The sequence below is a fragment of the Strix uralensis genome, chromosome 12 (genome assembly GCF_047716275.1).
Source record: "Strix uralensis isolate ZFMK-TIS-50842 chromosome 12, bStrUra1, whole genome shotgun sequence".
Taxonomy (NCBI): Eukaryota; Metazoa; Chordata; class Aves; order Strigiformes; family Strigidae; genus Strix; species Strix uralensis.
Window position 1 is genome coordinate 13,796,112 of NC_133983.1, and position 27,355 is coordinate 13,823,466.

General features: G+C 37.8%; 1 protein-coding gene across 2 annotated transcripts in view; it reads right to left on the reverse strand.

Annotated features, from left to right (window-relative positions):
- The window catches only part of PEPD (peptidase D), a 140,156-nt gene that overhangs the window by 55,137 nt on the left and 57,664 nt on the right, over positions 1-27,355 (reverse strand). For both annotated transcript variants that reach the window (XM_074881154.1, XM_074881153.1), the window contains one exon: positions 6,510-6,578. In XM_074881154.1, coding sequence (XP_074737255.1) covers positions 6,510-6,578 — 69 coding nt within the window. The remainder of the gene's footprint in view (positions 1-6,509; positions 6,579-27,355) is intronic.

Below are 27,355 nucleotides of genomic sequence, written 5' to 3' on the forward strand. Positions count from 1 at the left end.
TGCTGAAGGAACTCAGCACAGTTCATATAAATACTTCCCATGTCCATAACAGTGTTAAGGAAGTAATTATGCAGGAGTAATTTTTCAACCTACACCCATTTATTTCCTTCTAGATTTTTTTTTAATTACTAAGTGATATGTTTCCGTATGTAAGGTTAAATATTCTGAGGCATAAAAACCAAACTGAAGACACATCTGACACGTTAGAAATGCTGTAGGAGTCACTGGGACTGGAAAAATTCGGCTGTCCATGTAAACAGTCCCAGTTCACCTCTGGCATGGCTACGCGTGATCTCTGCTGGAGCGGATACACTGCATGCTGCTCGGGCAGCATTCACAGCATACAATGTCAGCAGCAATAACAGGCATGAGAACTGTCATTCTATTTTTATATCTTATTAAAAAATCACATTACAAAGATTTTTATTCCTGAAAATCTTTCAGACTAAATTGCTAGTTCACAGCAAGAAAACATCTTCATAGAAGGTTGGACCCTTGTTCTGCGCTTTTGAAGCTCCACGATCCATTTGGTGACCTATATTTGTGCTTGGCTTCCTCTCTTGTCTAATGATATTCCCCCCGGTCTATCAAACATCAGATAAAAGACCAGTAAAGATCTCAAGTTTTACCTATTTTTCTTTTACTATTCACCTCAGATGGATGCTCCCTTTTTCTCTTCAAAAAGCTAGAAGAACTATATCATGTCCAAAAATACTCGTGTTGGGACAGGGTTACTGCAGCATCTCTCTGACCCCTCCAGCTGACTTGCCAGTCTGTATCTCACCTCTCATCAAAACCGTATTGGTCATCCTACTCAAATTTGATTCTTTCAAGTTGTGATGGTGGAACAGCTTCATATCTTAGGTGAAAGGAATCCGAGGCTCAATTTCAATGACTCTTTTGTTTTATCTGGTGTAAATGAGCCATCTGACATACTTCTATTAGACTTCTGGTATGTGCAATTACAAAAACAATAAACATGCACTGTATCCAAAAAGCGATTACCTTCAAGATATGTTAAGTACTTGTGACCAATTAGATATTTAATAGATTATTGGTCATTCAGATATAGTAACTCCATAAGTAACGATTATGGAGGAGAAAGAAGATGCCACCTTAAGTTTCTGAAGGGTCTCAATCTAAAGGGCTGGATCATGTAAATATTTTGAAAGCAGTAAGTTTTTATTATTAAGTATTTTTTAGCGTCTAAGAATCACTAGGCACTAAGGCAGTGAAGGACAATGTTTCAGAATCATGGGAATGATTTTCTGCCACAAAGTATATTTCTTAAAATTATACACTCCAAAGGAAAAAATTAAAATTGTTAAATCAAGAGTTTAAAAACCCCACAGAATTAAAGCTGCAACAAATTTGTTTTGTGATGCTGGTCCTATGGCTTAACCACGGTTTTACAACCAGCTACCGGTTGGGTGCTTTCTACTTCCTGGATGTCTGACTTGGGAACCTATGCTGTTCTGCAGAAAACTAAAAACAGCCCCATAAAGCTTGCACACAAGATGAAGACAGACAGGAGCTTGATTCTGAGATGTCCTGTCTCCTGGGCACTGGTGGTATAGTTCCATCTGGCCACAATTCCAGTTTTCCACACCAGGACACGTTCAGACTTAAGTTTATTCTGTCTGAGGAAAAAAAAAAAAAAAATCTATGATAGGGCAATGGACTGCAATCAAAAGAAAAAGGCCTTCTGTGCCAGCTGACATGTATGGCGGGAGCCATGTTTCCAGCCTCAGCTGTTTCATTTCATTTGCAGGTGACAGCAGTGGAGACTGCTCCTACCTCTGCGCTGGACTATCAGCATGACAAGAAGAGGCACCATCATTTCCTGCCTGAAGAACTGTTTCCCAGGTGAAGGGCTACGATTTGGGGGTGGAGAGGCAGCACTTGGAAGCAACTGGAATGACCTTGGTGCTATGCATGACACTGTGAATCTTCATGCTTGGTGTTTAAGGAAAAACACAAAAATAGTAAAAAACCCCCACACCTGGCATGCACACAAACGCTCCACAGCAGTTTGTCAGGATTTTAGCTACAGCCAGTATTCCTTATCTCCCTCTAAAAATGGGGATAAAGCAGGAGAAGCAAACAGCACATGCATATATTTATGATCAACATTTAAAAAATTATCATGAAGCTTAAGGGCATGACTCCATGCTAATGTATTTGCAGATAGCTTGTTTACTTATATGCTGGTACCCTCGGTGTCATATACCATACCAGCTGCATAAACAAGTCATATATTCAAATATGAGCACTGCACAAATGCTTTCAACAATACACATTGCAAATACAAAGATGGGGGATTTCTTTTGCACATTTTAATGTAAAGGGTTTAGTTTACAAAATATTTCTGTAAGGTTCAGCACCAACTGTTACGGAAGATGCATGAAAAATCTGTTTTTCAGCACCGTTAGTGAAGCGTTAAGCAGCACACAATCTTTCTTGGCATTTGAGACTCCTTATCTGTCACGCACATCTTGGCTCTGTCACGTAAATGGGATTGTACCACAGAGAGCGCAGTTGGTGCTGAAGACCAGATACACACACCATATGCATTTCAGGTTTTTGGCTGTTTGAAGTGACTGGGGTGAGGAGGTCTGCACTTGGGACTGGCTCTGGGCAGGTCCCCTTGGCTGAACACACCCATTAGCAACCAAGGCACAGCAGATCTGCTCCTGAAAGTTCTCCCAGCTGTTTTTCACCCAAAAGACATCCAGCACAGGCATCCAGGACTGGTCCCTGGCTCTGAGCAAAGCCCTGCAACTGGGGACGAGTGAGAAATCTTGCTTCAGAAATGCATTACTGACCCAAATTAAAACACTGATGCAGACACACCTCCAAGCCTGTTCCTGACAAGAGCTGCAAGTCCAATCTTCCTCACAGGAAGTGTCTTTACCACCAGCCCGAGATGAAGGCAGGAAAGATGCTTTAGGAGCAATGCTACAGAAGTGATGAGTACCCAGAAGGCAAACACTACAGCTAGCCAGAAATTGTTCATAATGATTCAGTTAGACTTTCAAGGTGGCTTCAAAACGATTTAAACAAAACCCCCAGCCACTGGCAAACCAAATGAGCCTTCCTGTAGAACCTATTTCTTTTCTTCCCAAGGAGCAATAGTTTGAAAGGTCTGGCATTAAAGTGCCAAAGTCAGGGTTTAAAATGAAGTGCTGTGGGGAGGTGCGGATCACTGGCAGCTCCGCTGCTTTCCTGGAGGTCAGCACCTCTGAAAACCACCACATGTGGGGATGCCAATGTCTGCCTTCAGGCAGCCAACCTGAAAATTTCTCCAAGAGATTTCTCTGTATCTATTTTTATTCCTTCAATAATTTGCCTCTAACTGGTGCCAAAGATGTGTTTGCTACAGAAAGAATTGCGTGAAGTGGTGGAAAAGCTGCAAATTAACACCACTGAGAATGCAAACGGTGAGAAGAGATTCACATTATTAGGAAAGAAAAAAAAGTCCCAAAATACATTTTAGATCAGAAAACACCCTGAAAACAAATGAGAAGAGAAAGAGGAGAAATGTCAGCAATAATTTAAGAACAGGACTAAGCTGAGCATCAAACATTACAAAAAGTGCAGCTATTGGCTCTACATTAAAAACATCTAAAGAAAAACCAACAGACCATTAACTAAAACAGCAAACTATCTTCATCATGATTTAAATAATAAGATCAATCCAGAAGGAAGCACTAACAGCATTCTCTCCACTTTTTCATCTAAGAGATGAAATCTTAAAAAGTTGTATTGAAAAAAAAGAAAGAAAAACAGATTCAGTAAGTATCCTAATCTTATCCCAAAAGCTTTACTTATGGGGATCCTCAGACACAGGAAGGCACTTTACTGAACTCTGTTATTCTTAATCACTGGTATCATCTGCTGAGAGGTGTCACCTGCCTGGAGGCATCTGTCAAGAAGATTTGAACCTAAGTCTAAGATGCTGCAGTATCAAGTAGCAGCTGACCATGGCTTCTCTGGTGGTCTCAGAGATACTGATGCCTCCACCTCCACCTACCTTCAGATGGAAACTCTGCCCCTGGTTACCAGTGGATACCATCCATTGTAGGGTCACCAGGATGCACTGTGCATGTAACTTAACCTTTGTTTTCCCCTTTGTAAAAATGGTTACTTGGTACATAGGACACTGCAATGAACAATTAATTAGCATTTGAAGACTACTTTGAAGTGAACACTTTGTAAATTAGTGCTAAATATATCCAAGTATGTTTATCAAATACTACCATTCTCATTTAATTGCACTTATGTGACGTCTGTGCTTCAAACCACTGACAAGTTGACAGTGTTTGAAAGCATCGCTAACTCCAGGACTAACCTTGCTATGTGACGACCTGTAATACTAACATATTTGTGTTATTATTCTCAACTGGTTGGACAGTGAATACATGCAAGTGAATAAATAAAGCATATTTAGTCACACCAAGTATTCATTTACCATCTCCTGAAGAGCGCAACACTGGACAGGGACAGCAACAAATGCATGCACTCAACATATGCCAAGTGATTTATTTCTGTACTGAAATATAGTATTGATTACGCCTGATTTCCAGCTTAGTGAGCATCTTGTCTAAAATCAGAATAACAAACTTGTTTTTTATTTAAAAGCATGATTCTCTTGTACAGAAATCATCAGGCCTGTAATGTAAAAAGGAAAGATCCTGTCAAAGTATCACAGTTTTAAGTGTCAGAAAACCAACAAAACTCAGCATGAATAGAATAAAACATAACTATTCAAAAATCCAATTGCAAAAGCTGTTTTTAATCATAAATGTAGTTAAGCGTAATATTTACAACACATGAGATTTTCATGGTAATAAAAAATGTGTGTTATTTTTGCCATTATTAATTGAATTAATCAAATAGAGCTACTTATACTAATTTTATTAGGACCTAGCTTAAAACTGTTAATATTATTCATTCTTACGACATCACTCATAGTCAGAATATAGCAATTTACAAAGGCCTTTGTATTCTATCTTATGTAATTATTTTTTTTTAAGTCAGGTTTGTCTGCACTTTTAATTGTAGTGCTAGGACACAATGCCAACTCCCAGCTACAACAGTGAGTCACGATACTGTTAGGCTCTTGCATTTCAAGGGCAGCCCTTCGTGTATTAAATCCCCAATGGTTCAGAGGCAGCTCAAAGACACCCAGTTAGCTCCTGTCATCACCCACTTCTGAACAACCACTGGGGCTTTCCTCCTCCTGGGTTTCCTGAGTCATGTAATCCAAGACCTGGGATTTTCAGTCCTGTGGAGAGTTTAGTCTGTCCTCACAGGGTTACAACAATCTGCTACACAAGCATACTGTAGACGTTTCTACAGGTTTAGCAAAGCCATTCATGTTCTCTAGCACCCAAACCAGATCCTGCGGCACAGGTTCTGATTTACTGTAAGTGAATGTGAAGTCTGCATGGCTGTGAAAAACCATACAGAAGCAACTGGATTTTACCATCACAGCCTGTGACAATACCACAGAGATGGAGTCTCATTACAATGGGATGTTAATTTTCAAGTTATATGATGGTACTTAAAACAGGAAACTTTTCAGACTATTCAGATGCACAATTTGCCATAAAACTGCTCATGCTCCTACTGCAATTTTGCATATAAATTGGAAAACTGCATTTACAAATAAGCAATTGAGTAAACAGCAGAAAGAAGCGAAGATGCTAAGTGTCCTTATTACCTCCAAAGTAATATAATATTATTGTCATTAACGTAAAAATTACAAGTGTATGTGACTTCCGTGTAAGGCAAATGTTTGTCAGCAGGAGCAGATCTACAACTGGAACATATATAGCAACATCCAAGCCTCATCTAACTGTCATATATCTCTGATTAGATTAATTCCACTGACTAAATAAGATTAATCTCTCCACAAAGCACACAGCTGTCCTTCAACAGGTACCCCACACTTTTCTCTTGAAATTCTGCAAATTAAAAATGTGCACTTCCACAAATGCAGGGATAACTTTTACAATACTTTCCCAAATACGATACCTTCAACACTAGCTGTTCATCAAGAGAGAACAAAAAATTTTTGAATTCCAAAAAGATGAGTTTAATCACATTCTAACCTTTGAGGCAAAGAATTTTGAGAATGAATGAAATACTGAAGGTGTATTTCAAAAAGAGTATTTTTGAGCAACAGAGAATAGCTGTAGAGCCCTTCTCCATAACACTATTTAATAAAAAAGTTAATTGCAGCACAAATGTGAGCATAAACATGATCTTGGCAGTAGCAGCAGTCACTGGGGAATCTCCTGCGTGTAGCAGAATCTGTTACCGAGTTACTTCTTTAAGACACAGCGCTAGCCACCTTTCTTTAGCCTTTCCAGAGGAAACAATTCAAAACTAACTCTGGTGGCATGTGCAAACACATCATGTGCCTAAAAGGAACAATTTTACAAATACCCAGTTAGAAACTGACCATAAAGACTGCAACAGTTCAGCATAAACCATCAACTTACCTGCCACAGATGCAAGTGTAGGAAGTGTGGCGCATGCCACCTCGAGCATAGCAGTAGTGCTGGAACAGGCTGCAAAGAAGGAAAGGTAGTAATTAATAATATATTCAAAACCACCACAAGACAGGGAGAAAAGCAAGTCTTGCTTGAGTACAGCTGTGTTGGTGCAAATCCCCGGCTCCCCTGACAAGGCTCTCTGCCCATTTCGGCTCAGATGAGCACTCAGATTCACCCACATGCACAGCTCAGCAGTCCTAAGTAGCATCACACAATTTCCACAAAGCTCATTAAGCAACTCTGCAGCAGAGAAGATGGGCTTGAGTGCAGCTCAGTAACTTCAAATGGCAAACTGCTTTCCTTAACAACTCAACACAGAAAGGGAAATTATCATTGGCAAAAGGTAGTTCATCTGACAATAGCATGGTCAGGATGGAAGCAGTTAAATGCTGAAACTGGACAAACTCTCTGATGTAGAGTTGAGAAAACTCCTCCTTGCTGCATTTCAGGTACACAATCATGTCCATAATTCTTATTTCCAACCCTGCTGTATGGCATGTAGATTCAGCAAAAGTGAAGTCCAACCAACACTTCATGGGGAAGGAGTTCGCCAGACAGGGCAAAGCTCTTTTTCAAAATAATTTCAGCAGAAGCTCTCTCATTTTTACCACCTCACTGATACCCTCTGCTAAAAGCCGAACTAAATATCCCTATGTATTTGTGAAGCCTGAATTGCATCTGACCATGCTGTACAGCCTCCCCTCCAGACAAGCCAGCAGAGCTCTCCCATTACATCAAGCCAGGCCCTTTCTGCTAGCATCACAGTCCATGCTGGAATTTTCTTGTCTGTAGCACAACAGACACAAGAGAAGACACAAGACTATTCAATTTCAGACTGTGGTACCTAATGCCTCTATGATCTTCCCCTTACCAAACACAGAAAAAAATTAACACAGACTCAGTTCTAACAGCAAGAAAACAACCTATAAAGAACAATCTATAAAGAACATCACAACATTGTTTGCTTCTGTGTGTGTGAGGGACAGGGAAGGGAAGGGAGAGCAGCCCCACGCTCTCCAACAGTACTCTTCTTGCACTGCCATCCTGCTGGAGGAGCTGTTTGGCCTTAAAAGCATTAAAACATTTTCATCTTCACTGTCAAAGTCCCCTTCACATGAGGGCAGATGTGCCCAAAGCACAATTAATATAGGATTAGGTGCTTTAAGAGCTAAGCACATATCATGGATCCTTTTATTCTTTTTGAAATATGCTCTAATTACAATCCAATTCCCTTTAATACTGAATGAATTTCAAACACTCATTTGTTGTAATACTGAAATCATTTCATTAACAGAGTGATAATGGTGCTATTCATAGAGATGTTGTGATTTTGTCCTTCTGCAGCAACGATCCACAGAACACAATTCAAATTCTTTGAAGGATATTAAAACCATTACATGCTTTGAAATCAAAACCAGATTTTAAAATTACACAAAATGACAGTATTTAAAGAGAAACAAAACAAAACATACAAATTAATCACACAAGGAAAAAGAAAAGCCTACATTTAGAGACTTAGTAGGGAGATCCAGTTTACAAGGTCTCTTTTCTGCTCAAAATGCTGTGGTTCTACAAGGTAGAAATAGTAATTTTGTACTGCCCCAGAAACCAGTAATGGCAAAGAGTAGGTCAAATGACAGAGAAGCTAAGGAAAAACTGTGACATGGTGAGAGCACAGCAGAGATATCACTAAATTGAGCTAATAAAATTTATCACCTAAACTGTCATTTATCACCTAAACTGACATTTTTTCACCAAATGGATATTTCATAGGGAAGCAAAGTTACAGATCTGCGCTTCTCTTGCATGCTTGCAGGCAAGGTTTACTCTGTAAGACACGACACTATGCACAAACATTTTGCACAATAACATATTATACTGTTATATATGTATAGCTACATTTTAGGAAGCAACTTTTAGTGTATTTTATAGACCCTTCACCTTAAATGATTGAATAAACTATCTCCTCTAGACAGCAACTTTCAGTAACCTTCTGAAGAGCTTTAAAAATGAAATAATGAAGGTTGTAAACATCCTTCCATCATCAGTGATGCAGGGATAGCAGGGTTTATCTTTCCATAGGACAACTGATCACATATTCATGGTTGCCATTTACATGAAACTGTGCAGCCAAGTAATAGTATTCACCTTTTGCAGTACTCCCCCATCAGCAGTAAAAAGTGGTAAATAAATTAAGACATGCTTCGTATAATCCAGCTGTTGCCTGAACTTTGTTTCTGTTTTCTAAAAATGGAAGCTGATTGTTTCATCAAACATTATGGACTTTCTTTTAAGAGTAAGTAAGAAGTGATTGTTTATGTGACTGAGTTGAAGATAGTACAGCTTTACCAGGTAATGAGTTTTCTGCTAATAAAACTACTCACATTACTTCTTTGAATTTATTTTTTCAGGCTATGACTCATTAGAAACATGCTCATGCAGTTGGAAAAAAACCCAACACATTTCTATCAGAGACAGACAACATCCTTGTATAATATGTCTTTGACAAGTGAAGGATTGCATATCCCTTTAATGGCAAATGCTGGCTTTTCAAAGCTGAAAAACATATATATAGAATTAGAGAAGCTGCCAGTACTTTGTAGTTAAAATCCTGTTTCCACTGAAGTTAATGCAGACTCTGCCACTAGACTTCTTCACACCAGGATTTCACTGTCTACACACTGCAAGAATCTTTATCCAAAAGTGAGATACAAAAGTATAAAGTCTGAAATAGTTGGATGGAATATCATTTAATCTGGCACTCCACATATATTGCAAATATTGCATCCTGAACTTTGCCTGGTCTTTTTGATTGGAGGATATGTGTGTTTAGGCAGTTTTACGTTGGTGCTGGATGCTTTGCTGTGAGCTGTGAATGAAACCAACACAGATACAAAACTTAAGTACCTCTTCCTCTTCTCCTTTCATGGGTTTCAAAGCCTCCTGTCATGTTTGATGCAGTATTTCCCTGGAGGGTGCATGTATTACTTATCATGCATGTACTACCTTGGTGGTGTATACAGATCAGCTATTGGTGTATTTGCATGTCAGATGTTACCTTTTAAATGCATGCAGCTTTGTTTGAGCTGGCACGCGTTTTGCATTGCTTTTGAAACAACGTTTTTTTGTTGCTGTTTTGATGTAGAGGTACATCCTGGATTTCGTGCTGCTTCTTTTTGCCAAAAACATCAGCTTCTTTAACTGACTGACAATATGTGGAGATTGAAGGTAGTTTGAAATATCACAATGTTTTTTCAATTAACTTAAAAAAGAGCAAGTATTAGCTGCTATCAACTCAAGTATATCTGACATGACTGCACTTGCCCCCACCCTTGCAGATTTGCTGAGACACAAGAGTGTTAACCCCACTGTTCCGCTGAGTCTTGACGACCTTATTGACTATACTGACTTGAGAGAGAAGAAAACTCCATTTTCAGAAATAATGGGTTCTTCATCATTAGAAATAACAGAAAAAGTATATACTTGCTATTTTTGAGATCTTATGGAATACTGCATACATCCAAACAAAACTCCAGAATGCTTAAAAAGCCTCAACTTCAAAACAGCCTAAAAAGCCATTGAAGTAAAACCTGCTATGGATGGTCTTTCTGACAAATTATAAGAACCACTCTGACAATGATGCCTATGTCTTATGATCATCTTTGGTCCAGTTTCTACTGCTATCTAATGCACACTGACAGTTACAACCAGATCTGTGCTATGAATGTAAATTGAATCAAATAAAGTAGTTTAATGTCAACAGTTTTCCTAACTTAAGTGGATTTATGGAATAAAGACACATAAAGCAAGAGGGATAGAAACTATCTGTAATGACTTCCCTCACACATTTTGCTTATTTTCAGATCCTCCTCATCACTAGAATACAACATATCCATACACACTCAGCAGAGCGTGATTTTTCTCTCTCAGAAGTAGTAAACAAGGAATCTCTAGTTTGAATTCTTGTCATCAGCTCTTCTTGAGTTACAACAAATATTTATAAGAAAACCACATTTTATGTTTCTCAACTATTCATTCCCAAAACAAAGACACTTCTAGATCAAAAACTTTCAATTTCTAAATAAAAATCCAATTGTATTTTGCCCTATATCTTACAAAGCAGATAAAAACTGTAATTACAGAAAATGCAGTAAGTATGGAGAAAAGAAAGATAGAGAGGGAACAAAAAGTGGAAAGAATATCTGATTAAAAAAAACCTATTAAAACGTTATGCCAGTCCCACATCCTTAGTAACTACAGTGAAGCACTGCAGAACGAGGCATGCACATCACTTTGGGATGGTAGAACAATTACTCATTCCAAGGTTTCCAATGAAGGAGGACCAAACCCACCGAATAACCCTGTTCACTATTCCCAGATACTGGAGCCATATTAAGATAATCTGCTGGATACTAATAGTTCAGGAACCAGATTTTTAGATTGTGTATCAGAGAGATCTGATGTCAGAAACGCAACTTGCCTTGTGAATCATACAATGCATGGAAAAGTCAAGAACACTCATGGGTCAATATCTCATTACGGTCTTTATATTGAAAATATATTTCTATTTAAAGAAGTTCACACTGGATAACTCACTGGTTTGAGTATGTTTCAAATCCACAATCATTTCTTTAGTGTACCTTTCAGGAAGTTGCCTCCTAATAAAAAGAAACCTCTACACACTTCAAAAATAGTATTCTTTGAACACAGCCCTTGAGACTTGCCTTGAAATGCAAGCAGGTGGTTTTGAACTATAAATTGGAAACCACAGCAGCTTAAGGGAGTTCTGTACAGAACTTGGAGGATTTTCTGTAGGTTGGTTTGGGGTTTTTTTATGAGTACAGTTGGAAGACGTAGGTGAATATCTATTAGTTATCTGTGCACTGAAATACTTTTGAATTACAACTAGGACATGCCCTTTTGCTTTTGTACTGTGTAAATATCAAGCATAGCCATGAGACAGGCTAAAACCCAAAGCTTTTTTAAAGAATTCACAAAAGGCCAGATTTTCCAAAGCTGATCTCTCTATTTATACCAGGACTGAAAGCCAGTGTTTTGATCATTTAGACACATAAATATCTTCACATGAGAAAGCTGTAAAGTCCAAATAACACAAAATTGTTAAGCCACAGTAAATATAATTTGTTTGTGATATCTAAAGTATTTATACATAGCATCAAACTAGGCTGGAAGAACTGTGCACACAGAAAAGAAGGGGAAGTGTCAGTAACAACCCATCAGTGGATATACGAGCAAGGTGAGCAGTGCTTCCTTTAATCCCACACTAGACACTGTGAGGTTCTTAAATACAGAGCATTTTTCTTTGTTAACCAATTTACTTTGGTAATGTAATTTATTTTCCATGGGCAACTAGATGCTTTAAGGCTTAGTTTATCTAATCCTATTTTCATTTAGTTCACAACACAACACTGCAGTATTGCAAAACATGTCTGAGGTTATTTTAATACAAAAAAAAGTCAGTACTTCATTGCAAAAGAGTGAAGAAGGGGAGTGGAGAAGAGTAGGAGAAATAATCCAGTTTCCTATTGAACAAACGGTCGTTTGCAAACTTGCACCAGAACAAGAAAATTAGCACTACGAGCAGATGAGCAAAGGTTTCTTCCACACCTCAAGAGACAGTATCATTACAGATTTATGAAAACAGTGTTATTATTTAAGTGGTCTACATGACTGGAAATTGTTTAGAACAGTACTGCTCCATGAACAACAGGAAATAAAACCACTTCTATTCATTGACTTCTTAAACCTAACTGTTAACGCTACTTCTAAAGAAAATTTTAGAGATTCAAACCATTGGCTGGGTTATTTTGCATGCTTGTGGAGTAGACCTGCTGAAGCTTAATATCAACCAGAAATACTGACAGTAGCTATACTCTGAAGCATCTCTATTTAAAATTGTCCTAATTTGTATCATGCACAAATAGAAACAATGTATTATTTTTTTTAAAAATGTTGATCCTTCTGAATTCCAACATCTAGATTCTGTTCTCCTTTTGGGTGCGCTTTAACTAAGTTATTTTTATTTATATGCTATAAGCTCTAATTAATAATAGGTCCTTAGAAGAGAAAAATGTTATTTGAGTTCAGCTGGGATAGAAGAACTGTAACTTTAGCAAGCAGGTATGCCTCATGAAACTGGCAGCATATTAATGTAGTTACAGTGCAGAACATCTACTATGAAATAAGGAAAAGCTCTGTAGAAGCAGCACAGAAGTGAGTAGTTTCACCTTTGTAATTAAAGTTCATGTTGGTATTTCTAAATGTGCTACTTCACTTTACCAAAATGGATGACAAGCCAGAGCTCAGGGTAAGATTACCCCAACATGCAGACATACTTTAAGAATACAAAATGACACAGACCAGAAGGAATGCCATTCCTTCAGGAAACAAAGCTCACCAAGGCACAGTCATTCCACTAGCCATTAATGCTACCTGGAAACCAGAGACAGATTAAACAGAATGTCCATAAATAATACAAAACTCAGCACTGTCATATATGATTTGCAATGATTGTAGGTAATTGATAATCTCAGTTCAAGAACAGAGAGTTTAGGGGAGGGGTAATTAGCATTTTAATTGCACAATTGGGAGTTATAAATTACCTGTCGTATGTAAAGAATAACTGAAGAGATTATATGACATTATCTGATATTTCACCTTTTTGGCTAAACTACACAGGTTGGTGAATTTAGAGAATCTGGAATCGCATTTTCCTCACACATGCATAGACATTTTCTTTTTGTTTTTAATTTCATAGCTGTCCTTTTATTACCACAGTTAACTATTCCATATGAAGCAAGTTTTTCCCCATCATTCTGCAAACCTAAAATTTTTGAATTATTTTTGGGACTGAGAACAAAGAAACAGCATGACTCTACTATACTGCAGTAGTTTAAAAATGCCTGTGGAATTATCTCCACTTCTCCCTCTCAGAAAGATTGATATAAATTTCTTCTAACAACTCTAAGTTTAAATCCTTTTTTTTTTTTTTTCCCCCAGTATGAGGAAAGTGCAAGAGTTTTAACAGATGCAGTTTTAAAGAAGTTCGTATACCCACTCTCACTTGATTTGTGTTTCATCTAATTCTACGCTGGTGTGACATTTCTCTACCTCACTCCAAAAATTCATCAAATTATGCATTTTCGCAGAAGTTCTGCTAACCCATTTCATTACCAACATTCAAATGGAAACAATGATTATGTAAGTCTATAACCTTATACTCAGCTGCTGCTTTTCCAGAAGCTTGTCAAGACAAATGAACAGGTATCCTAGAGAGAGGACAGTTGCCAGAGTGCTCTGTAAATACACCTTTTCAACAAGCCAATCTTTAAATTAACACTCAAGAAGCCTTTTAAGAAAGTCTTCAAGTACGGTTGCCAAATGATTATTTTCCTGAAACTCTTTTAACTCTACTTGGAAAATTCACCTATCATTTGTCAAAACTGTTTGATTCATCTGCATAAAAACTGGTTGACTTACGGATTCAAATATTATGACTACTGAAATACTACCAGTTATTGTTTCACAGCAGTTAAGCTGATTAACATATTTATAGTACAAACCTGCAAAGATTTTAATTTTAATTCTGACAAACTTGCAAGTCAAGGCCTACCTCACTTTCTGTTTTTTTCGTATGCAGAACCGGCGCAAGTGTGTGCTCTGTCAGTAGAGGAACATGCCTCTTCCAGAGCTGCGAAGTCTGCCAAGGGGCTGTTACCAAGAATACAAATAAGCTTTACCCAAAGGATTGCATCAGAACTCCAGCGAGTCAAAGAACCACCATTAAGTGACTGACAGAAAAAGCATAAACAGTACAACAGATTGACATCACTGAGATTCCAGCTATGATTAGACCACCGCAAGTAATGGAATTGAAATGATTCGATTAACCCTCCCTGCAGCTGACAGAGGTAATGGACCCTGCATGCAATTCTGGAGTCTCCTGCAACAGGAAGTAGAACAGTCCATCTTCAGCTGCCCTCCAGCTGGGAGGGCAATACCGGCATCAGGGAGAACACAGCCATCGAGTGTGTGTTTTGAGGTGGGAACTTGTCCTTCTTTTACGCTGTGATAACATCACTTTCTGTATTTTGCTTCATGCTCCTGCCCACCTGTCAGTCTGGAACTTCCCACTGGTTCTATTTAGGTAGCTAACACAGCAGCAGGATGTCCTCGTGCACTGCTCCTGTGCAGCAATGTGGAAGATATAAAACCTTGAATCCGGGATTGTTTTTCATCCGTTTTCTACAGCAGAAGGATTTTTAAATGAGTTTTCAATCTTCACTAAATACATAAATGGAAAACAGGTCCCCCTGCCACACTCCAAAGCAATGATCATTAAGAAGCGTCTCCATTTTATTTCTTCACCAATTCTAAAGTCCACTCGGAATCACATCCATTAGAACTCTGTTCTGCACTGGTCTAAATTTCATACTTAATCTAATATTACGGAAAGAGATAACATGAATTTTTCTTAGACTCATTGCTCCATTTCCAGCTCTAATAATTCTAGATCTCAACTGGCATATTTTAAATTAAATTTTTTGTAGTTTAAACCTATTTATCAACAGCTAATTAATGAGGTCTAAATCCTTTGATGACAGAATGATTAAACTGCATTTTAACTAATCCATCTTTAATTAAAATGCTGCCAGCAAACCATTTCTGGATGTGTAAAAAAGGACACATTTATAGATGCTCACTCTTTAACTATGCATTATGTAAAGCCAATAATTAGAAGAACTCATGATTTCAATTATATTTTAATTACTGTTACATATAAAACATGCTTTAATAGATGTAATGCAATACATTTTCTTTCTTTATAACCCACTAATCATTCCTATTGGGGTGACAACCAAATAAAAGGAAGTTTAATATATGTGCTAGTACAGGAATCTTGTTTTAGCTTTGAGCCAATTCTCTCTCCTCTTCTTTGCAGCAGAAAGGTACTTAATTATCTCCAAACCTAAAACACAAATGAAAGCCTATAAATCCCCGTTAAAAATCTAAAAGGGGATTAGTGGTAACTGACCATAATAAAGAGAAATGCTTTATCCTTATTATTACACTTGCACGTCTTCAAGTTTCTTCAACTCAAAACACCTGCTAGTTAAGGAAAAAAATATAAGGTAACGTCTGTACCGATTTTCCTGCTTCTTTCCTTTACAATTTTAGGAAACAACACTAGCCAAGAGATGCTTTCATTATTGTAAGAGCCATCAATTTTCATTTATTTAGGGTATCCCTTTGCCTCCATCTGGGAGGGGAGGGTGGTAGATGAACATAGTGATGACTGAAGCCAACTCCTCATTATCTGCATTAATGGGAGGCTGAGACTCATAAATACGAAAGTGATGGAAGTTTAACTGTTCTCTACTGTGGCTAAATCAGTTTTTAATGCACATGTGGAACAAATTAAGTCTTTCTGAATCACAGAGAGTACAGATAGCTGGTCAGGAACACTCAATACCCTGTAGCAATCCAACCTTTAAAATTGCATGTTATTACAATAGGTATTTTTTGCTGAGACAACCTAAAATTCAATAAATTACAGTTATTAAACATGTTTCTAAACTCTGCATGTTCCAAGTAGTTGTATAACACAGCAAATACAGTCTTAGGGTTTCGCTGCTTTCAGTGATATGAACCTCGCATGAGAAAGCTAATAAGCTTATGGCAGAAGCCCGGTTAATTTACCCATTAAATAGTACTTTACAAATATTCAAAAATGTGTATTATCTTATTTCTACTGACTCAGATATGTTAAATTTAATTTTATAAGCTGATTTCTACTGTTTGGATAGATTAATGAATTTGCTGGTATTTCAGTTTATTTCAAGTTTTCTCTAAAAAATATTTAGCATTTAACAAACTCTGATAGTAAGATGCTTTCACATCACCGGCATCTATGATGAGGTCACGGAACATATGGATATTGAAATATCCGCACAAGACAATCTGCTGCATAGTCTGATTTATACAGATCCTCTCCTCTCATTTCCCTTTTTGTCTATTTCTGCTTATAGAGCAAACTCTTGGGGGCAGGGAATATATATTACTACCTTATAAAGTGCACTGCCCATTTATATTCTGACTAAATAACAAGAACAACAGCTTATTATGAAGAGTATATAAACTGTATCTCCTTGAGAGAGTGCGTATCTGGAAAGGTCATTTTGAATAGTTAAGTACTCATATTTAACAGATGTCAAGAATAAATGCTGATGTGGCAACATCTTTTATCAAGGTTTATCGAGAACACTCCTTAGTTTTTAAAAGATTACAGTAGATCTACCTTGAAAAAACCCACAAAAATCCTCTTAAATTTATTATGTATGGCACCCAATTGCTGTTCCACCATGTCAGGAGTTTTGCAGTGCCAACAGAAGTGACAAGCAGACAAATGAGACTGTACATCCTCACATCACCTGTCCTCCCAACCAGGTTACTGTTTTGACTGTCTGTTATGGTGTCTCCCAGTATGAGGTCAAGAACAAAGATGTTTAAGGACTGCATATACAGTCATATTAAATAATAAGAAATATTAAAGAAGAAGAAATATTTTAGCTGTTAGAAGCGCTGGGGAAGGACAGTAATAAGGCCAATACCAGAAATAACATGATGATAGAAGCTAATCGGATATATATGGATGAAAATAACAGCTTGTCTTACTTCCAATTCAGTTTCCTGATGTATTTAAATGCTAACTATAGTAACTGCTTTTGTTTTAAGATGGCACTTTGGCCAGTAAGTGCTATGATTTCCTTCTCTGCCCATAGACACTTTCTACTGAAGCAAGGACACAGCACACAAATGCCAGCTGCCTACCTGCTTTCATGCCGAGCGAGTCTAATACACCAGAGTAAAGCAGCAAGGGAGAGATGACTAATATTTTCTCAGGGGGATACTTTTTTGAAGGAGCTCATGCCAAACAATTTTACTTCTCAGAATCAGAACTTTGCAATCTTGCCTGCATCGCCCATACGCCTTCTGGGGTAACACAGTGCATTGCTGCTTCCCTAGCAGAGAATATGCAACTAAATATTGAAAACCTGGTGATGTATTTCTGTTAACTCTAGAACGCTATCCAATCTTTTCTTAAAATTGCATTTTCCCTGCCCCAGAAGCCTGAGTAAGATGGTGTGTTTGGCTGGGTCTGCTCCCACATACTGTATTGTCAAAAGAAAAGAAAAGTTTTCCTGGCTTGTGCAGATAAATGACAGATCAGAGATGTCCTTCTCTAATCTTTCTGACCATGTTTCAAGGGTCCTGGTCATATAAAATGAGTGAATAGCTGCCCAGAGGACTACAGCATTTACCACAAATTACTTCTTTATGGAAGAATCAATTTTATAGTCTCCTGAATTTCAAACACTTGCCTCTTCAATTCAGTGGAATTACTCTTTTGAGAGCCAAGCCTGAGATAGATGACTCCAAGGATCTACTCTTGGGGCTATGAACTATCTGTTATAAAAATCTAGAGAGGACTTATAAGTCTTTGAAAAAGACTCCGAGTAAAGAAAACATGTATCAACACTTTAACATTATATGGCTAAAAGTGTCCAGATTAATCTGTTGAGTCTCCAACAATCTTCTGTCCCAAAAGACCAGAAAGCTAAATTCAAGTCAACCTAACACAACAGAACCAGAAAGCATTTTCAAAAGACAGAAGAGGCTACTCTCCCCTGCATGCTGTCCTGGAAACTCCAACACGTGTGTTTTTCTGCTCATGTAGGGAAAATTTTGCAAAGCTGAACTCATGAGAATAAAGCTTTAAAAACATACTAACTAATTTCAACTCCCAAGAAGACAATATGCAACTTTCAAAACAAATGCCATTGTAAGACATGGGGAACAAAATGAAAGGCATTCAGCAGAGGTGATTCCAACAGCTCTCAAGCTCTTGCAGCCTCAAGAAGAAATCCATAACACTGATTGTGGTTCCCTTAGTCCACGCTGCAGAGTACGAATCATCATTCAGGTGAAAGTGGAGGAAAAGTACACTCTCAACAGAACTTTCAACAATTCAAGCTGTCATGCAAGGCTTGACAAATCCACTTGCCTGCTCATAAGTGACACACAGAAAATTGCCCAGCTCAGGGCTCATCAGTTTCTGCAGATCTACTGCTTTTATTGGAAAGAATTAAAACCATAAGGATTAGAAAGATGACATCAACCAACTATAAATGAGCCTAACATTTCACTGCATGCCTAAAACTCTGAGGATGTTTCAGTTACTCCACTCCCGGCATTGCAGAGCCTTCACTAGCAGCAAATAAAACAATAATTCAGCAGTTGGCCAACAGTAGAATTTTTCAATCTGTCAAAAAAATGAAAGAAAAAGTTTTGTCCAATGCTGCATGTATAGTTTGGGCTCAAAACTGCTCCTGTCAAGATCTGAACCTGCATAGCAAAGCCGCATTTTGTCAGGAGGCACAGTCATTCTCTTGCACCAAAATGGCATCATCTGTTGTCTCTGTATAGGAGGTTTGTTACCCACCAACAATGGCTCCTTCTCCCTAAAGGAAGATGAAGGCACACAGGAAAACAGGGCAACATGCTAGAGGCAGTACTTGCAGGACAACAGCTCCCTGATTAACCCCACAAGGTCTGAGGTGCTTCCTGCCGATGTGGATTAACAAGCAATCACATCCCCAAAGACAGTGGAAGATCGACATAGTCACACTGCTTTAGTGCATGCTCCAGGGTTTAATGCCACATCCAAGCAGCAGCAGTTTGATCTATAAAATTCTCAACGCTTATTTCTTGTCTTGCAAATCTCTGCAACAGGGATGTGAGCAGCTCCAAGAGACAGTCCAGGATGTCTGCAAGCCATAGGCCCTAACTCTGCCAGGAATATAAAAAGTGGTTTAAATACTTCTTGATTCAGCTGGCAATTATCTTTTCACTAGCATATTATACCTTTCATCTCCCTCTGGAGGTGCGCACACACAGGAGTTAAACCTCTTTCACTGAATTCAGTAAACGTACAAGATATAAAGAGAAATATGGGCTTTACTTGCCATTCCTCACTGACAAAGCAAATATCAGATGACATGAGGGCTGAAACCCCACAAGCAGGCTATAGAGGCAGCCAGTCTTACCATCAGATTTGACACAAACACAAGGCAAAAAGATCTGGCTCACGTTCCAAGCGCTGGACAGAGGACCAAGACCAGGGCGGCATGTTAGAAGACTAGGACACATTGTTGAAGTCCACGACACATCAGGGAGCAGCGAGGGCTGCTGAATTCTCTGAATTCAGGGTAAAGTTTAGGAAACATTGACCACTGGTTTGCTCAGACACATGCGTTTTACATTTAACTTGCCTAAATCCTTACTTAGAAAAGTCTTTGCCAAAATAAGCTGGTTTTTCATTTTAAAAATGCTGATTCTGCAAACAGATACAATTCACCATTTCCCTTGTTTACGGTTTATGTCTTAGCTATGTACCTCATTTTCTGTTCAAGTTTATCTGGCTTCACCATACAGCTACTAAATATGTGAGGGCTTTTTGTTTAAGTGTCCAAGCAGCCCCCAATGATACCTGTACGCTGTTTAAAGGATTGCCTGTATTTACCAAATGACTGTTCTTGGATAATTCAGTGTGTAGGCACCCATTTCTCCAGAAAAAAGCATTCCTTGCCATCACTTTCAAAATGGAGCCGATATTAGAAGACATTAGCTGTGACTTTCTTACACAGACATAGTACTAGAGAGAGAAATTTAAAAAACATTACCTTGGACTAGATTCATTCCCCCAAGGTAAGTCTTTGTTCCCATGTATATATAAAATCTCATCAGCTGTTTCTGAGAGAGTTTCACTACACAGAGGACATGTTCAGTTGTTTGCAAACTCTCATGTCTAAGTTATTTCCAGATCACAAATCCAGTATTCTCTAGATTTCATCTAAATTCTTTCTTCTTAAACTTATGACCTCTCTCTTGACTATATTAAAAAATTTTATAATAAGCTCAGCTGATCAAATGATCCAGATCTTACTGCTCAACCTTCCCATCATTTTGATCACCTACTAACTCTCAGAAGTCTGTATCTATATGATTTATTGGGATCTAGAAATTACTTCTAGAAGTCAAATACCATCAGATTTAATATCAATTCCTTTGTAACCCCACTTGTGAAAAAAAGAACAAGTGTTAGAAGACGACTCGTTCCTGACAACTATTTCTGTCATTTAGCCAAGTTTTAATCCATTTAATGTGTACCTTATTAATATTGTATACAACTAATCATAACGTTGTGTGATAATGAGTCAAATGCATTACTGAGGGCTAAGCATATTACAGCCATGGAGTTAGCTTTATCAACTAAATGTAATCTAATTTAAAAAATTAAATCCAGGCTTCTTTAATAAGATGTCCTTCATAACACCACATTAACTCAAATTAATTAAATACTTGTCCTTCGTTACTGGAACCTCGTATCAGCACTGTCATAGTTGCCAAACAAGCTTCCCTCATCAGGAATTGAAGCTGGCATCTCCCATAATCCCAGTCTGCACTCACTGATCATTCCCTTTCCCCCTGCCCCGAGTGTAAATCGGAACCAGATGATCTGCTAAAATTAAACCGCTTTTTACATCTTCTATATTGCATACATAGATTGGTATTAAAATAGTTAGGAAACAGTAACAGCAAACAAAGATCATTCATTTTCTCATGAAGTGCATGTGCACAGTTTTCCACTTTTAATAGTACATCCACTGGAGAAGAAACAGAAGTGTTAAATGAGATCTATCTATATCATGGATTCATTTAATAAAGTTAATCATGAAATTATTTTTATATTCAAGAACATCAATGTGATATATTAAAGCAATTGATAGCTAAAAAGCTAAATTTAATTCTTTACTTTTCAACTGTATTTTTTGAAGGACTACTCATTTAACTAGAGATGTCAGTTGGCTGGTAACTCCACCAAACAAATGACTTTCCTCCTTCATTTTTGAGTTCAGTTACTTTTATTTGTCCCCAAGTATTCAGCAGAAACCAGTTACATCAATAAAAAAATGTCAATTTTGATCTGCCTCATGAGATGCAACAGCTCCAGATAGATTTTCAGTCAGAAGACAGGGTGACTAGAACAGCTATTATTAACAGCCTTTAGACAGAGTGGCAGTACCAGAAGACAGCTCCCTAGATTTAGGCCGGATTAAGTGGATACTGTACGCAGACAGACCTTCAAGCACTGTAAATAACTTCAAAACTCTACATTGTGGTTGAACTCTCCCTGCTGACAGAATTGGTTAGGTCACATCACATGAGATGGTTCAAAGATAGTTTACAGCAAAGTGACAAGCACTTTGCTAAATGGCAAACTATATATGGCATATCATAATAAATTAAAATTACTTAATACAGGTACTTGAGCAAAGGTGATGTAAAGAAGATTGTTTGACATAGAACCAATCAGAAAATCACTACAGGAAAGAAGAAAATACAGCAGCTTTGCTAGAAATATCACTGGCTTTTAAAAACCATTTTCTGCTTCTCTCCTGTGCTATCAAATCATGCCTTGGTTTTATGCCATCTGTACTTAAAATGGACTAGTCAAATAGAAATAATTTTTAATTGGGCAGATGCCCAAATTTCATGACAGATAAAGCATCATGGGTAAATCCTAGCTTTCATGAGCCAAAGACACGACATCAGTCTTACTCAGATTAAGAAAGGAAACAAAGCAAACCTTTGCAACTAAGATGTTACATGCCAGTTCCTGATTTTAACAAAATGTGTAGTGATCATGGTAGCATTTAACTTTCCTTTTCCTTTCATACTTGTTTCATTTTGTTTGACACATTTGCCACCATCGGTCTGAAAAAAACCCAAAAAAACCCCAAACCAAAGCAAACTGCATAAAATATAGACTGAAAAGGACTCCAAACCCAAATAAACTTAACCCAAAACAGCTACTGGAGAGGGCTCAAGTGATCACAGAAATGCTGCCATTTCTTTTTTATTAATAATACGTTCAAAGTCCCCTTATTGCTCTCTGAAGCTCCGGGTTTGTATTCTGTAGCACTGCAGCATTCACAATAGAACAAACCATGGGAAAATTACTTTTACTCAAGTATTTAATGCTTTTGAACTTCAAGAGACACCACTTTATGTAGCATTCTGCTAGTGCCAGAATCCTGCTCGGGACAAGAGGCAGAAGCAGTCCTTCTGAGAACTTGCCTTTGCCTCCAAGCTGCCCTACACTCACTCCACCAAATTGGTGACCTGTGTGGTGAGCCTACGCTGCCACTCACTGGTTTCTTTAATGTGGTACTAGGGAAGAGAACAGCAAGCAGATTGCACAAACATCTGCCATTCCTTTTCTACAGGGGCATCTCTTTATGCCCCTCCTGGATTATTATTAGTAAGGCTTTTAAATCAAGACTAGCTGAGAACATACAAGTTCATTTCAGGAAATATCTAAATATCTTGGAAATTTAAGTCCACATCCCCAGAATACTAAAAGCACTGATTCATATTCTATCCGAAAAGATACACTTGCTTTTAAAAATCCAGCCTTTAAAAGCTTAAATTCTACTGAAAAGGCACTATGAAAGTGGGACTACAGCACTTTTCAAAATTGAAACCAAAGTCCTTCCTTACGTTAGCAGCAGGCTCCTTTGATAATCTGAGCTGAAAGGAATCCAATATATTTTTCGCTTTCTAGCCTTACTTTTAATTCCCTGTTAGCTTGGATAACAAAAACAGATGAATCCATTTCACCTGCAGCTTCTTGTGCACCAGGTGAGCTCACCAGCCCCCAACACAGCCCGAGCCTGCCTTTGGGAAAGCACAGTTCCTCCAGGCTTCTTCAGGCAAGTGAACTGAATTATTTTTACCACGCTTCATTAGAAAAAATGGGAAAGGAAAAGCTTAAGGATAACATTTAACAATTGCGGTGACTCTGTGAGAAGAATACAGATTTTTAATTTCTCTTTTTGAATTTCTAGTAACTGCAACTGAAAACTTGACACCTTTCTTAAAATGCACACAATACGGAAATAAACTGCCGTTCTCCAAACTTTTTTGTTTACTTTTCTACAAAATAATCAATGCAATAAAAGCTCTTTAAATTGCTACAAGCTGTCTTTTCCAAGTGTACAACCATTCAGATTTTTATCTTCTTGATCACAGCCAGTCAAAACAAGACCAAGATGTACAAAAGCTCACCTGCAGCTAAAAAACCCAAAAGTGGTATTTTTTTCTTTTTACCACTATTTTTACAATACATTTTATCATGTTTCTCTTGAGGGAGTTTTCTACACAGTCCTGCAAAACTCCTTTACAAATACTTCAAGCTTTTGGAGGAGAATAAAAAAGTTTCACCTATTTATTCCACCTGCTTTTAGTACTTGCAGCAATTACCACACAAAGGTGAACTGCAATTTAGAAACTACCCAGACTCACATTCCTACTCCATCATTTACCAGCAGTTTAATTTTGTTCTCCTTTTACTAACCATGTTAAGAATCTTTAAAAACAAGTCTACTGCTCCTTTAACTAGTAATTTCCTGAGTTGTATTCCGCTTTTATTTCACCTCTTAATGACTAACAAAAAAAAAACTTGTAATAAAAGCAAATCTGATAAGCTTAACAAAAACTGAAATTCGACTTTAATACACCAAACAAGCACAACTGCAGAAGCTGTATATTGCAAGCGGGCCTTACAGATTGCTTTTGGGGCACATTTGAGTATTACCACAGAGGAGCAAGAGATCCAGCTGAGGTTGGCCATTTGCTCTTACAGGTACCATAAGGAGAACTGGAGCTTCTGCTCTGTCTCCACAGAGAAGAGATATAATGAAAGGAAAAACATAAGGTGGTCAAACAGACTTGTTTAACATCTCCTGGCAGAGCTCAGTACGGAAACACATTTTTAACTTCTGGTGCAAGCCTTAGCCCCTGAATATGCTGATCCTTGTCCCAGCTGGTCGAGTTGGCGGTGCCTCACCTGGCAGCTTTCTTGACTTCTGTTATTAGATGAGCATTTATTATAATTCTAGTTTTCTGTTCTGTTCTGGTATTACAACTGTGGTGTAAGGCAAGTCCATCTACTCTCACTAATGAATTACCTGTATTAACAGTATTAAAACCCCACATATTTTCATACTACAGGATGTATAGGCGGAAAAGCCTTCATAAGGCTACGCGTTGTCACACTAGCACTTAGTGATGCTTTGATGCACTCACACCCAGAAAACAGCAATCTTTAGTCTCAGAGAAAATCATACATTTAGGCCAATATGTAATTCATTTACTAAAAATTCTCATGTGCAATAAATCCTTCAATAGGGAATACCACTAAACTTCACAAAAAAATTAATCTGATACAGTCTCCTAGTTGGAGAAAGATAAAGTACACACTATTCTATAAATCACCTATTTTTATTCAGAATAAAGATAACTATATAAGCCATATACACATTCTGAGTTTGCTATCTACAGCTACCAAACTATTACCTCTCTTTGAATTATCTTTGAATAAGAAGGAGGAGTAAACAAACAGAAAAGCAAACACCATCTTACCAACCTGATGAAATCCTAGTGGCTTCTCACACTCTCAAAAGTGAAATGCTATCTTCTGCTTCCCATTTCCCACTCTCCTTTCCTAAAAACCCTGTTAACACAAGAAATCTGGTTTTGGTTTTACAACTTCTTGATTACCTCTACATTGAATTTTTCCAATAACAGCAAGTTCATGTAAAATTTGACTGTGTAGATTCTTTGTTGGCTAAAGATCATGTCTACATTTTCTTGTACTTGCTGTTAGGTGTAGTAGCCTTATAAGCATTCCTCTTCCCTAACCCCTTTGGACTTCTGTATCTTTCAACAAAGTCTCTTCATAATTCTGCACTCCGACTCAGAGCAGCATTTGCTTTCTCTAATCACTCTAAAAATCAAGACCTTTGAATGTGATTATAGATACTGTTTTTTGTATTGCCTAGACTTCTATGACAAGAGATCAGAACTCTACATGAAATCCCCACTAAATCTTTGTGTGCTGCTGAGACATTTTCCTGCAATATTTCCTGCCATTCCCACTTGTATTTACTTATACTGAAATCTGGTGTGTGCTGCTTGGTTCTTCTCATTTCAGCGGTCCTCACCACCGTGCCACAAGAAACAACCCATTATTCACAGGCTGTATATGGCATGCATTTTTTGCAGAATATGGACATGTGTAACAAACCCTCAGGTAGGAGTGAAGTATCATGGCAATGGCCAGACTCACTGGCCTTTTCCTTCTCACCTCTGCAGATACGAATGTTTAAGAGTTTAACAGTCCTCTGCCAGCCTCTTGCATGTAGATCAGCAGGGATAAATGGGGAATAACAGGTATTGCCAAGAAAAATTTGGCAAAGTTCACGTGTCTTCTCTCCCTGAAACTGTGACTGTGGAATTGGGACTGCAAGAATCTTCAGTAGCTGCTAATAACCCCACAGGGCACTGCCGCTCCCATGGCCTTTTGAGAGAGATGTTTTTCATACCTGTAACAACTCCTGAAGCTGCTAAAGCCTCTAAGACACTGTGCTCCATCAGGGCTTATTTAAAGTGATTTTAAGTATTATATAGAGTAATATATGTATGTGTGCGTACAATCCCTGCAAACTGAAATACATACAAATAATATTTTAAACATACGTAGAACCTGGCTAGAGTACTTGAACTACTTCTTTCACCCACACAGACTGTTTCATTATATCCCACCTTTCAGGTTTTCCATGATCAGTGTTTCTAGTTAACTCCACCAGCAATGAAAATGCATTTTGGAGGTTAACTAGTGCTACTTAAAAAACAACAGTATTCCTTTTGGTTTCTTTCCACCCAACTGGTATAAACCTTCATTAACAAAGGTTCTGACAGCCCATGTATCTGTGGAAAGCCCTCCTGAACCTTTCTGCATTTTGCAACATTGAACAGTGCCAAGTACCCAGATCTTGAAAACACTCCTGACAACTTAACTTCTTTCAGAATTTAACCAAAAATCACTGTTTTTCAGCTCTTAAGAGGTCTTAAACTCTACCTGAAATAACAGACTGTCATCACTACGCTTTTAGAAAGACAAAATGTTAAATGGGAACAAATGAAAGATCAGTCTGATAACAAGCAAAATTCTGAGCTCAAGTATTTTTAAATTCTACTCTAATTTTTTTTTCAGCTTCTCTACTTCATAAATCATTTTTTTACCAAACTCCTTTCACCATTATTTTCTGAACTATCCTCTCTCAGGTTCATTACTGCCTATTATAATCTGTCCACAACATTTCTATGAAACATATATCCCATATATTCCCAGCAGTGGGACAGATACTTTTAGACACCTTTCCTTGTTATAGCACATTTCATGTGGCTGAAGAGAGACTAAAAAAGATTGGAAAGATACAAGTGAAGAGGGAGGGAAGGAGAAGGAAATAAAGATGATTGCAGACTTGCTCTCTGGTGCAATTTAAACAGCAAAAAGGGAAAGAGTAAAAAATAAAATTAAAAAGAATAAATACCAGTTATTAGGCTGGTTCTTCTGAAATAGCATATGTCCACAGACATTTCAGAAATGGCTGCCAGCCAAGTATTTTTAAGCAATTTCAAAGAAACAAGATACGAAAACAGAGATGGTAAAAATGAAGCTGGAAATTTGAACTGATGTCTAATGCTATTATAAGTCTGGAAAGCAAGAGAAGCTATAGTTGCAGCCATGATTCTTTGCTGATACATGTGTATGGGAGCCTCATCAGAGCTCTGCTCTCTGCTTC